Source organism: Amblyomma mixtum, chromosome 4 (assembly GCF_055824585.1).
Source record: "Amblyomma mixtum isolate Tamu chromosome 4, ASM5582458v1, whole genome shotgun sequence".
Taxonomy (NCBI): Eukaryota; Metazoa; Arthropoda; class Arachnida; order Ixodida; family Ixodidae; genus Amblyomma; species Amblyomma mixtum.
The window spans coordinates 124,069,224-124,083,027 of record NC_143015.1 but is presented as its reverse complement, the minus strand read 5'-3'; the positions used below and the strand labels follow the sequence as shown (position 1 = coordinate 124,083,027).

Here is a 13,804-nt window from a genome sequence, read left to right as displayed (position 1 = left end):
CCTTCTCATGCCATTAAGCCTGAGGACATCATCATCATCATCATTCTGACCATTTCGTCGGTTCCACGAGCAGCAGGCGAAGAAGCAGAAGTGACTAGGGATTTCAGAGAAAACAGTATTTGGAAGTCCCTCTTTCGAGGTTAGGACTCCCTTTGTCTACTCGTTCTGCTCTCGTTTGGTGCGAGCGCCACGGGATTCTCGTTAAGCACTATTTGCGGCTACCTTCATGATTACATCATTGCGATTGGTCGCTTACCCTGTTAACTCCATATAAAGTTCCACCGAATGTCCAAAAAGCGTATTTTATTTTATTCCTGAAATATCTAATTTGTTTATTTATTAAAGATTTTTAACAATTCATACATATTTTCTAATTTCAAACATTCTGCTATTTTACTTAGCTTTTTTTTCCCGCTTTTTTTTTCCTTGGCATTCATTACCGTACCTTGGCCAATCCCCCCGCGTGGGTATGTGCCATTTTCATATGGTGAAGAAGAAGAAGAGGCACAGCCATTGCCCACGAGCGAAGACAAGCACAAGTTCTGCCTCAGGGCCTCCGAGAATGCCATGGGCGCCTTGAATCCTCTGGTGGTCATAGTGATGGGCGTCCTGTACGGCGTCGTCAAGTACCTGGTGGAACAGGCGGCCCTGGCGGCCTTTCCCTGGTGCGACCACCCAACGCGCTGCTTCAACTACGCGGACGAGCTGGCGGCCAGCGTGAGTCGCGACGTGGACCCGTGCGACAACCTGTTCGAGCACGTGTGCGGCAGATGGGAGCGCAACCACCCGCTGCAGCCCTCCGGCCAGTTCTCGCTGCTCCAGGGGCGCGTGTCCGTGCTGCTGTTCGACGCCCTCGAGAGGCCGCCGGGCGCTTCGCTGAAGCCGGCCGCCGTCCGGAGGAGCGTCCTCGCCTACCAGGCGTGCCGCGCTGTGCACGACCAGCAGCGAGACGACATGAAGGTGAGCGTTAGCTTCAGTGCCAAGATAACATATGTTTTCACTGCCAAGACACCGAAAACGTATGTTAGCCATGGTGCCGCTCAGCCAAGGTGCTCCATGCGGTATTAAATTAAAATCATTATCATCATAATCAAGTCGTTTTCTTCGTGTGATAAATAGTATTTCTACCTCAAATAATCCTGAATGATCACAGACTGAATAATGAACACCTTATATGCAAATTTTTCATAGCGCACGTCATCTTCAAAGAAATTGTGTGCTCAGAAGAGCTGAATCAAGGGAAATAAAAAGACAGCCTAAATAGCCTCCCGTGATTGTTGGCATCATGTTCAACGTTTGTCGTGCTAGTCGAGTAATCGGCAGGGCAAGCCGTCTATTGTAGGATACAACCTAAAAAACACCAGTTGCTAGCACTGTGCCACGGTCCGCGGCGTAGTGTACTACTCCGCTGGCCAATCACAATAGTAAACGAAGTACTGTTTCAGTATATTAAACAAGCCAGCTAGGTAACAAAATTCTAGAGCTTATAATTTTTGTTCTTGTGACTAGCTTCTTGTGCAGGTAACAATGAAAGTTTTAACAATGTACTACTTTATTGTCGTGGAGGAAACCTGTGCGGCAGTCCTGCCCTCACAAAAAAAGTTTTAGACAGTCTACATAGTGTCTATAGACTGTCTATGGACAAAAGTCTATAGGCAATACAAATGCCATAGACACTCTATAGACAATCTACAGATTTATGGCCATACACTTTTAGCAGGCTTATGTCTATAGACTATGAATAGACAAAAAGCAATTTCTATAGGAAGTGAATAGAGTCAATAAGAAGTCTGTAGACTGTCTATAGACCATTTTTATAAGGGTGGAGGGAGTTTCACTGCGGACTTCAGTTGTACCCGACTACAGCTCGCACACTTAATTGGGCGCACTCCCATCGCCTCAGGTCCTCTACGATGTGTTCAAGAAGTTCAACTTCGTGTGGCCCTCACTCTCCCTTCCAAAAGGCTTCGACGCGATGGATTTCCTGCTGGGCCTCCCGCTCGACTATGGCCTGGCGACACCATTCGTGCTCACGCTGCACCCGTACCTCAAGACGGACAAGCGGTACAGCCTCACGCTGGATGTCGCCGCTTTTCAGCAGAACTCGACGTTCGAGGAGCGCGTCGTGGCTACCTGCTTGCCGGCCGTGGCGCCGTCGGCGACGCGCTCTACCATCTCGCAGGCGGCCGAGCGCGTGCAACGCACGTCCGTCGAGTGGGTCTCGATCTTGATCGCCCTATTCGCCGGGAGCCGGCCGTCGAGAAACTACAGCACCGTCGAAAGCCTGGCGAACGGTACGCTGCCTTTGGCAGACCTGTCCGACTGGCTGCGTGTCGTCAATAAGCACCTGCCTCAGGACCGATCCATCGATAAGGAAGAGAACGTGCTGACGTTCAGCAACACTACCACGCTGCTTCGCGAGCTGCTGAGAGTGACCAAGTCGTCCGACTACGTGGATCTGGCTCTGTTCGGCGGCTGGTACCTGGTCCTGCAGGTGTACGCCGGTGCTTCGTACCCGCTGATCGAGTGCTTCCACCCCGCCCCTACGGTCATCAGGGCGGCTTACGGCTGCCAGGAACTCGTCAACCAGGTACGATTTCCGCCCTCGGGGCTGCTTCCAGCAGATACGTGTGCGCCATAACCCGCCTTTTTAACAAGATGTGGCGCACTCTGTGGAGTAGCCACAATTAGTCTGCTAGCCGCGGTGGCTCCGTGGTTATGGTGCTCGGCTGCTGACCCGAAAGACACGGGTTCAATCCCGGCCGCGGCGGTTGAATTTCGATGCAGGCGAAATTCTACAGGCCCGTGTACTGTGCGATGTCAGTGCACGGTAAAGAACCCCAGGTGGTCGAAATTTCCGAAGCCCTCCACTACGGCGTCTCTCATAGCCTTAGTCGCTTTGGGACGTTAAACCCCATAAACCAAACCAAACAAACGCACGTGGGAGCAAACAAACGCAACTGCGAAGCAAGTGTGTCCTTGACAGCTGGCGCCACCTGTGGCATGCCTCTGTCTCTAACGTGAACTGCGCATGCGCAGTAGAAGCTGGCGGTTTGTTTTCAACCAGCGGAGTTGGAGGAGGAGAGGCGCGCATGAGCAGAGCCCACGAGAGGCTGCTCTTCCCGAGCAGCCACGGTGCGCAGTTTGCTCACTATCCGCTGTTCAGGTTGTGATGGCGCGACAAGGTCACGTGACCTATGTGGCCCACCTGCCTCCTAGGTTGCTTCTCTGGGTATTTTTCGTGGATCTTTCGCTCGGTCCATCCTGTTCTTCCTGTGTTTTTCGTGTTTGTTTTTTGTACGCCGTCTTTATATGGACGGTCAACGACACCGACAGCGACTCCGGTTATGGCGCCCGGCTGCTGGCCCGAAAGACGCAGGTTCGATCTCGGCCGCGGCGGCCGAATTTCGATGGAGGCGAAATTCTAGAGGCCCGCGTACTGTGCGATGTCAGTGCACGTTAGAGAACCCCAGGTGGCCGAAATTTCCGGAGCCCTTCACTACGGCGTCCCTCGTAGCCTGAGTCACTTTGGGACGCTAAACCCAAATAAACCAATAAACCAAACCAATTGGCCTTTGAACTAAAAGCCTCTGCTGCAAACGTCCTCAACACAAAGGTCGTTACCCTAAAGGCCTTGGAGATATTCGAACTACTCACTAATTAGCAAACAAATATTTTTAACTAGTGTCCCACAATGAGACACATATGCTTTCGCATTCACAGCCCTCCATAATATTTTAAAGGCTTTCTTTAACGCTGGATAAAAAGAGTACGCAGCTATTATGTCGCCGTAAAAAACAGATTTCAATATTCCTGAACCGTCCTACGCTTCAACAATACGCATTGAATAAATTAATAAAGTATACGTAATTAAGCTTCGCTCAATAACTAATTAGAAGAATTTAAGGGATGTTTTCGGTTGCACCACCCGACAACAAAAGCAATGTACTTCTTGTTTCTCTTATATAATGCCACTTCTTTGTAATCGTTGGCTCAAGTTACGTGAAATGACTGTATACAGGGTGCTTCACCCAAGACTTTACACAATTTTTAAAAATAGGCTTTTTAAGTTAGAAGAGCGCTTCTTTTTCGCATAGCATTCTCAGTGGTGTAGTACATTAAAATGCAGCTAAGGTGTGCCCACAAGCCGGCTGGTTAAATAACTTCATGGCTTCTTAATTTTTGAGAGGCGTGTAGCCCATCGTAAATAATCTCCATAACAGTTTTTAGAATTTCGAAAGCGCGGTTACCCTCGGCGCTGTGGCCCAACAAATATTGGCTACACCGCGCCAAAATGCATGCGCTTTCGAGAAGCTTGCAGGCAAAGAAACCTCTCCAGTGCACGTGACTCGTCGAAATAGCCAAGATTTGTTGCGCCAGCTTTAGTACCTCTAGCACCTGCACTTCCAGCTTCCTATGATTATAAAAACTATGGGGGACGCTTAAGTCGCCTTAAGAGATGCGATGCCATTAGATTTCTCATTTGTCACAGCTTCTGTTGCAACTTCTGAGCGTCTTTGCGTCAAAGAGGCCCTAAAACCCGATTCAGTACAGACTCCATACGATTGTCATTTTTTTTTCTAAAGGCGTTATGCAGAAGCGGAGTTTTCAGCTGTTAGAATTTGGAATTCAGCGTCTACGCGTCTTCTTCTCTCCTTTCGGCCTTCCTTTTCTTTTACATGCTAAAGTAGTAGTAGTAAAACATTTATTGTTGCAAAAGGAAGAGTTAGGGAGGGTTGGGGTCTAGAAGGTCGGCGCTCAAGCCCCACCGCCGCTCTGTGGACGCGAGCGGAAATTCTGCGGGAGGCGAAGCTTCTCAAGATGCCGGTGGGGCGTGCTTGTTGCAGCCGCGACCACGATAGCTTCCTCGCATCTGAAATATTCCGACCAATAGCCAGCCATTTCTAAAGCTATATGCACGGAAGTGTTGCTGAGAAGAGGGCGGAAGTTTGTAGGCCGGCCATCTTTAGATGCGTGATTGCGGGCTACTTGCTGTGTGTAGAAGTGCGTTCTTTCGCTCAGATGTTCGTGATGGTACAATCAAGCGATTGAGTGAGCTTTTATACCGTATTAAAAACGTTACAGAACCGCTTTAGGTGTGCAGGAAAGCTGGTTTTCATTTTGTAGTCATAAATGCGTCTTAAGTTTTAGAATCAAGGAAGTAACATGTGTAGAGGGCTAATAATAAATAGATTAAAATTTAATCTATGCTGGCCTATTTCCCGTCAAAGGCTGATAATAGGGCACTAAAAAGCACTTCTGAAACATGCGATATACATTACTGATACCCGCTGCGGTGGCTCAGTCGTTAAGGGGCTCGTCTACCGAGACAGAGTTGCTGGGTTCGAACCCGGCCGCGGCGGCCGCGTTTCGGTGAAGGCGAAACGCAAAAGGCGCCCATGTGCTGTGCGATGTCAGTGCACGTTAAAGGTCCCCAGGTGGTCGAAATTATTCCGGGGCCCTGCACTACGGCACCTCTTCCTTCCTTTCTTCTTTCACTCCCTTCAATTTTCAATTACTTTCACTGATCATTGTGATGTATAGATAAATTGCTATATTAGCAGTTATACCAAACGGCAGCGCAGTATCCCCTGCAGTATTCTTGAAATGAATCTGCGCCTTGCAACTTATTTGAAAGATGGCACGCATAGGATTTCCTTCCTGTCAAGTTCTTTAAAATTAGTGGAATGCTGCACTTTTTCTACCTAAAACTATACTCTGCTCACCGTAAGAGTTCACGACTTGGCGAAGACTTGGTACCGGTAAGTTAGGGCGTATATTACAACACTATCTCTTTCTTTTTGCTCCAGAAATCTCACTCGAGATGCTGCTAATTGTTCACTTCACTTCACTTTAATACCTTAAAGACCCTCGTTAGAGGGTATTACATGTTCGTAGTTGCAAATGTGTTAATTATTCCACACGGCAAGGTACACACTGATCTTTTTTAGGCACATTCAGCAGACAAGTAGGGAATAAGGGGGCTAGGAAGCAAAGAGATTTCGGAAGCAAGGAAAGCACAGAGAAATTGTTTTTAATTTCTACTTTTGCTTAATGGAAAGTTTGTAGAGTAGTCACTTTATTACTCGAAAGTAACTGCAAATAAAGTAGAAGAAAAAACGATAACATGTCACCAGTGGTGTACGAACACACAACCCCTGTATGTCGCATACTGTTCTGTATCAACAGAGCCATGGCAGCGGCCGTCCAGTTTTCTAGTTTCGGAGCTATTTATGTTGCATATTACCTAACCTTGAGAGAGTTCACCAGCGCTACCTTCGTCTATTTTGCTGACGTATAATGTCCTGCATTCCTGCTCTATATTAGTCATAAAGTGATTACACTACTAAGTTCATATTAATCAGCAACGCAAATAAAAAAACACTCCCCTATGATTTCCCAGAATTCGATAACTATTGGCTTCCCAATATTTGTTATCCACAAGTTATTTTGCCGTACTCTTCTCAGTTGCTTCTTTCTGGGGGTGATGATGTATCAGTGCCGAAGCAGCTTTGCCGCATTGCAGCGCCGCCGCGGTGGCTCAGTGGTTATGGTGCTCGGCTGCTGACCCGAAAGGCGCGGGTTCGATCCCGGCCGCGGCGGTCGAATTTCGATGGTGGCGAAATTCTAGAGGCCCGAGTACTGTGCGATGTCAGTGCACGTTAAAGAATCCCAGGTGGCCGAAATTTCCGGAGCTCTTCACTACGGCGTCTCTCATAGCCTGAGTCGCTTTTGGACGTTAAACTCCATAAACCAACCAGCCAACACTCCCCTATGATTTTCCAGAATTCGATAACTATTGGCTTCCTAATATTTTTTATGCACAAGTTATTTTGCCGTACTCTTCTCAGTTGCTTCTTTCTGGGGGTGATGTATCAGTGCCAAAGCAGCTTTGCCGCATTGCAGCGATTTATTTCGATGAGCTGTGCATGCACGACCACAAAAGCGAGCTTCTCATTCAATTCTGCAGGTCGCCCCGTACGCACTGAGCCGCTTGCTGGCCGACGAACTGCGCTTGTCCGAGGCCGTCGCCGCCACCGAGAAGATCTGGATGGCCGTGCGCACCAGCACGCAGAGGAACTTCGCCAGCCTCGCGTGGATGGACAGCTCGACAGCTGCAGGCGCCGCTGAGCACGTCGGGAGTCTCCTGTCGGTGGTTTCCCTGCCGGCACACCTGAAGAGCGACGAAGCCCTGGAAGCGTACCACGACTACCTGCCGGAGTTCACGCAGCCCTTCTTGACGTCCTTCCTGGACGCGTGGCGGCGTCGATCGGAGAAGTACAAACGCCTTCTCCAGCCGAACGAAAGCGTCGTGGTGCGCCGCGAGGACACTGCGCTCAACATGATCGAAGTGAACGCCTACTACGTCCCCGTGAACCACCTCATGGTCATCACCTCGGCCATCTTGGCCCCGCCCTTCCTGACGATGGGCGTGCCCGAGGCGGTCAACTACGGGGCCATCGGCAAAGTGCTGGGCCACGAGCTGACGCACAGCTTCGACCCGAAGCTGAGCAACACCACCAGGACGGGCGACGAGATAACCTGGTGGAGCACATACTCGTACGAGAATTTCACGAAAAAATTCGACTGCGTTCTGGGCCAGTTGGAGAAACTGACACGTAACAAGCTGCACGCTGCCGCCGCCGTGTCCGAGACGTTCGCGGACACTGCCGGCACTGAGAAGGCGCACCTGGCGTACGCGACGCTTCCGCAACAGCCGGCACTCCTGGGCTACACGCAGGAGCAGCTGTTCTTCGTCGCGTCCTGCTTCGAGTTCTGCGGCCCGAACGCGTACCTGCGCCATAGCCCTCCGGGCGTCTACCCGGCCCTGGCGCTGCGCTGCAACCTGCCGGTGGCCAACCAGCAGCGCTTCGCGGACGCCTTCCGGTGTCCCAGCGGAGCGCCGCTCAACCCGACCGAGCGGTGCACCTTCCACTGACCGCGTGGATAAGGAACATTAGCCTCATTCAAATAGCTCGAGTCTAAGAGGACCCCACGCGGCGGCATATAATCAAGGAACAAACGCGCTGTATCTCAATCCTACCACAAATACAAAGAGGCTTCCATGAGCGTTTTGGAACGCTTCAGCAAGACATTCATGCTTGCTGCTGGGCAGGCAGTACGTCACGACAGAAACCGCGACCAGACATCGGGATCTTGACGTATATATATCCGCAGTAGATTTTTGGCTTCCACACATTATCGCGTTTTCGTTTTACAGTACTACTCTAATGTTTCCTTGCGCCTCTGCTATCAAAATTTACTATTATGGCGCGGCTTGTCGATGGTGCCGATTAATTAGGCCAATCTAACCCCGAAACTGACCTCGAGACGCAGGTAATGTGCCTAATGAAAATTGGAAACGTTGTTGCCCTTTATTGCTGTACGTTATCCTAAAGGCTGTTGCTAAAAACTTCCTGGGTCGCACTTCCATGCTCAGCCCACCAAGGAAAGAGGACGGGAAACGGCGTCAAGAAACCCTGGCTTGCTGAGGCCGGCCGTATGATGCAACGCTTTCTCCTGAATTATTTTTCCTGAGAGAAAAAAAAGCTGTCTCGTAGCCGATATATCGGCGCATTACCCATAGCCAGAATGCATGGAGGAAAATGGGAACGTGCTATTTCGCTTGGCTATCGTTAGTCGTGAACGTCGACTCTGCTGCTAAACCAATGTCGTCATTCGGTGTTTCCTACCGCGCTCCGATTTCATTCTTTAACCCCTTCGTTCCATCGGTTCTCAATTGCGTACTTTCGTTTCAAGACTGACAGCTCTTCTCAAAGGTGTGTGGCACATGGAATGCGAATAAAGACGGGGACAAAAAGCAGGGTCATGACCTTGCTTTGTCACGACCTTGCGCTGTCTCCGACTTAATATATAAGATGAGAACGAGAAAAGAACATGACGAAAAAAACGCGTGATAAGAGATAAAAGAAAAACGGGTGAAAAAAAGACACCCAAACACTTGCTTGCAAGGTCGATTTCTTCACTTAGTCAGAAATCTCCTTTTTTGTCAGAGCTATCGAAGCGTCACTTATGCAGCGATCACCATCTTTGATAATATGGTATAAGCTTGGATAATTTCCCTCGTGCGCTGTTTCCGTGCTTTTCTATAAGCACAACAGTTTCACCAGCGCACGAAGGTGCTCAAGTGCCGAAAAGAAGACAACCGAAGGCTCACAATCTGACTTTGTGCCCCGTTAAACTGGGTCCCCCTCGCTCCACAGGTCTTACATTCGTCACCTTTTTTATCGTCTAACGTGGTTTGAAATAACCAGACAGGATTAACGAAATTTCCGGCCTGTAATCGTCGCCAGGCGATGGCCTCTGTATTGGTTAAGTTTGGATCTGGTGGTGGCATTAGACGCCTGCCTAACCTGTAGTGCACGGCGATTTCCGCGTACGTTTGCAAACGTTCGTCCATCCCCTGGTGGTCGGGCGGCTCTACAGTTACCCGGAAGTAGAGATCTCGGGCTAACATGTGCATGGGCCGCCTCGTTACCGGGGACGGATGTGTGTGCTGGGACACAAATTAAGGTGATCTTGCGATCAATTTTGGCTGCGGACAGAATTCGAGCCGTTTCTGGCGAGACCCTGCCCTTTCCGATGTTGCAGATTGCTGTTTTGCTGTCACTAAGAATCAAACTAGCCTTGGTTCCGGCGCAAGCAAGCGCTATTGCGACCTCCTCGGCCGTATCTATGTTTCTACTCCTAATTGAGGCGGCAGCGACTGGTGCACCTCGGCCGTCGACTACCAGGCGACCGCCGCCCCCGACCTGCCACTCGCTGCGTCCACGTAGGCAACCTCATTTGCCCTGAAATTTCCGGCCCTTTTAACCAGCGCCTCCGCCCTCTTCTCCCGTCTTTCCCGGTGATGTTCTGGGTGTATGTTGAGGGGGAGGGGGGGAACGATGATATTCTCGCGACATTGTGGCGGTAGGGCGACCTTGTCGCACATGCCCCTATCTACTTTTCGGCCGACCCACTCTAAGATGGTCCGGCCCGTATTCGTTGTACTCAGTCTTTCGAGCTGGGCGATTCGCACCGCCTCGGCGAGTTCAATCCAAGTATTATGCACCCCCATTTCCAACAGGCGGTCTGTAGAGGTGGAGATAGGTACGCCCAGCGCCCTCTTGACGCAAAGCCTAATAATTGCGTCGATCTTCTCTCTCTCGTTTACCCTAATATCGAGGAATGGCGTGGCATTGCATATTCGGCTAATAATAATATGCGCCTGCGTCAGTTTCAAGAGGCTACTTTCTTTGAGGCACCTGCCCTTCAGCGGGACCATCCTGAAGATCCCTGTTACTTGCGCAGCGTAGTTGCTGAGCTTCTTGATCGTTCCTTCATTGTAACCGTCCTCTTGGATAAAAAGTCCGAGGATTCTGATGTGATTAACTTTCGGTACAGCTTTTCCCTCTACCTTAATTTCAAAATTCCAGTCGCGCTTGCACCGGAGCGCTTTCGGATTGTAAACAAAAAGTTCTGATTTCTGCGGCGAACACACAAGGCCCCTTTCGGCCGCGTAGGACACTACAGTGTCTGCCGCTGCCTGCATGCAGCCGCTCTTCTATGCTACCGTCACTACCACTGTTCAACCATATGTTGATGTCATCTGCGTACAAGCTAAATTTTATGCCGTCTATATTCCTGAGTGCGGCGGGAAGGCCCCTCATTGCCACGTTAAAAAGGGAGGGGGAGAGCACCGATCCCTGTGGCGTTCCCTTACTTCCCAGGTAAACCTTGGGGAATTCTAAGTCCTGAAATTTTAGTTTTATCGTCCTGTGCGACAGGAAATCCTTGATGTAATTATACGTCCTTTCGCCGACACCTATGTCCTGAAGCCCCGCAAGGACGGCCGCATGCTTAACATTGTCGAAGGCTTTGGTTAGATCTAAACCTAAAATCACCTTCGCGTCATTGGATCTCGAATTTATAATGTCATATTGCAAGCGAAGCATCACGTCCTGCGTACACAAGCCCGGCCGGAACCCGACCATCTCGTGCCGCCACAGGTCGTTCTGCTCCATGAAGCGTGTCAGTCTAGCCTGGATGACGCGTTCCATAAGCTTTCCTACGCACGAGGTTAGGGAAATTGGTCTGAGATTTTCTAATCCGGGCGGAATTTACCCGGCTTAGGGATTAGCACCACGTTTGCAGTTTTCCATTGCTGAGGGAGACGGCCGCTACTCCATACCTCCTGCATGTATTTCGTGAGTGCCGTTATGGACATGTCGTCCAGATTCCTTAATAATTTGTTCGTAACCCCGTCTGGGCCGGGGGCCGATCGCGTCTTTAAAGTCAAAATTTCGGCCCTAACCTCCACCTCTGTTATGGGCGCATCGAGAGCCTCGTTAGGAGGGCCCTTGTACTGCGGGAGGGGGAGGGATTCTGTGTCGCCGATGTAGGTGTTTACTAACTAGCAGATGACGTATTAACTGTCTCGCATATCTCAGTGGCAACCCGAACCGTGCCTGAAGGGAAGGGATAAAGGAGGGAGTGAAAGAAGAAAGGAAGAAAGAGGTGCCGTAGTGGAGGGCTCCGGAAAATTTCGACCACCTGGGGATCTTTAACGTGCACTGACATCGCACAGCACATGGGCGCCTTTTGCGTTTCGCCTCCATCGAAACGCGGCCGCCGCGGTCGGGTTCGAACCTTGGTACTCCGGCTCAGTAGGAGATAAGTGCTGTTCGCGTTTCTGCACACTTCCTGGGTATGGCTCGCTGAAATAGCTAGACAGAGTTGAACAGGAACCATGACAGGCTATGCTTACCAAAATAGATGGTTGAGATATCGGGAACTCGCGCTCCCCGAAAGCATGCCCCAACGACATCGGACAACGGAAATGTAGAAGAAGGACGACATGGGAAACGAGATTTCGTGGGAAACCTCCTCACGCTTTCAGGGCATACATTTGTTCCGTCTTGTGCTGTCTTCGCACCGCACGGAGTGCGAAATTGCGGCCGCCACCATGTTTCAGCCGGATGAGCAATTACATCGAGCGACGAGCGGAATGGGGAATTTAGCGGAACGCAGTTCCGAGACAGAAAAGAAAAATAGCGCTGCAAAAAGACGTATACACAAGAGAGACTGACACAGGACTTGCGCTAACTTCATCTGATTTTATTTACTGCAAAGCCAGCAAATATATAGAAAATTCAAGGCATGCGCAATAGAAACACCGGTACAACAGGCATCAACAAAACCGTTCAAGATATGCTATCTCAGTCTTGAAAAGGCGGACCGAGGTATCACTCACGCAATCTAATCCCCTCTTCCTAATGTGGAATGCTTCGTGTGTAATCGTGCGGCAGAACGTGGGCCGGGGCAAAAAAGATGCCAGCAATGCAAGAAGTGTGAGCCACGGCTTCGGGAGATAAAGATTCTGGGCAGGAGTGGAGATACGAAGGCGCGGGAGCTGTTGGAAGCATTCCACATTAGGAAGAGGGGATTAGATTGCGTGAGTGATACCTCGGTCCGCCTTTTCAAGACTGAGATAGCATATCTTGAACGGTTTTGTTGATGCCTGTTGTACCGGTGTTTCTATTGCGCATGCCTTGAATTTTCTATATATTTGCTGGCTTTGCAGTAAATAAAATCAGATGAAGTTAGCGCAAGTCCTGTGTCAGTCTCTCTTGTGTACGTCTTTTTGCAGCGCTATTTTCCTTTTCTGTCTCAAATAATGCACCATCTAGCCCAAATTGATGTTCTTCTAAACCAGCAGTTCCGGGCCGCTGCTTCGAAACAACTACGGGCGGACCCTGTATCCATCGGTTCCCGTCTCAACCAGCGGACGTGCTTATATATGTCGGCGGTCATAAGTGGTCTTCTGCTATAAGCAATACAGTGGTTCACCGTAGCGCTATTGTATACTACTACCGCGTAGCGCCACCTATAGCCGGCAGTGCGCATGCACAGATGGCCTCGAGAGCTGTTGGTCCTTTGGGGCTGCTTGCGCATTCGCGGTTGCGGTAATGATAGCGGTATACGATATGCTAAAATTCTGTAATATCCAGCCCCCAAACGCTCACCTTGCATCTCAATGAGCTGACTGCCACCACGAGTTTCCCTGCACGCCACAAGTGACGCGGGGAAGGCCGCTAACTGTGCTTCTTAAGCCGAACAGCAACTGCTCAGTTTGTAAACGCGAATATAGAAGGGGCCACCGCTCTAATGACCAATGACGGTATATTTTAAGGCGAAAGCCTTTAATGCCTCATGCTGTCGTTAGCAATCCGTGTCGGCAGCCGTGTCGGCAGCCGTGTCGACAGATGTGTCCGCGTGTTGACGGGTGTCCACCGAGATATGTGAGACAGTTACTGCGTAATTTCCTTTCCTCAAATACAATTTTCAGTTTCTTCATTACGGCCCCTCTTTCTCTTTCTTCTTTCACTGCCACTTCCTCCCTTCCTGTACAGTGCGGCTAAGGTGTCCACCGAGATGACTGTGAATTACAGCGCCATTTCCTTTCCTCAAAAAGCGTTGCGTTCAAAGGGCAAGGCATCGAGCCGAACGGGTGGTGGCGTTCCGTGGACTCCCTGGTGTCGCGTTCCACTCCTAAAGGCGAAGCTTGAGCGCCATTAATTAGCAGTCAATTAGTGCTGAGTGATTAATCAGTAATTAGTCATTAATTAGTCATTTGTCATTACTTCGTCATCAATTATGTGTGACGTCATTCAGTGGTGACGTCACCAGCGTCACTTAGGCAAAGTGGTGCGGAAAACGCTTTCGCCTCTACGCACTTTAGACAGTCAAAGTGCCCCCTAAGTTTTAAGCATGAAATGCTTTTAGCCCCCGTTGTCGGCAG

At 50.0% G+C, this 13,804-nt stretch overlaps 1 protein-coding gene across 1 annotated transcript; it reads left to right on the top strand.

The window, feature by feature from the left end:
• The first annotated feature begins 630 nt into the window (after positions 1-630).
• On the top strand, positions 631-9,148 carry LOC149348146 (endothelin-converting enzyme homolog). Its single transcript, XM_089585751.1, has 3 exons — positions 631-960; positions 1,904-2,590; positions 6,971-9,148. Exons 1-3 carry the CDS (start codon positions 955-957, stop codon positions 7,937-7,939), a joined length of 1,662 nt encoding a protein of 553 aa, XP_089441877.1. The 5' UTR covers positions 631-954; the 3' UTR covers positions 7,940-9,148.
• Positions 9,149-13,804: the final 4,656 nt, after the last annotated feature.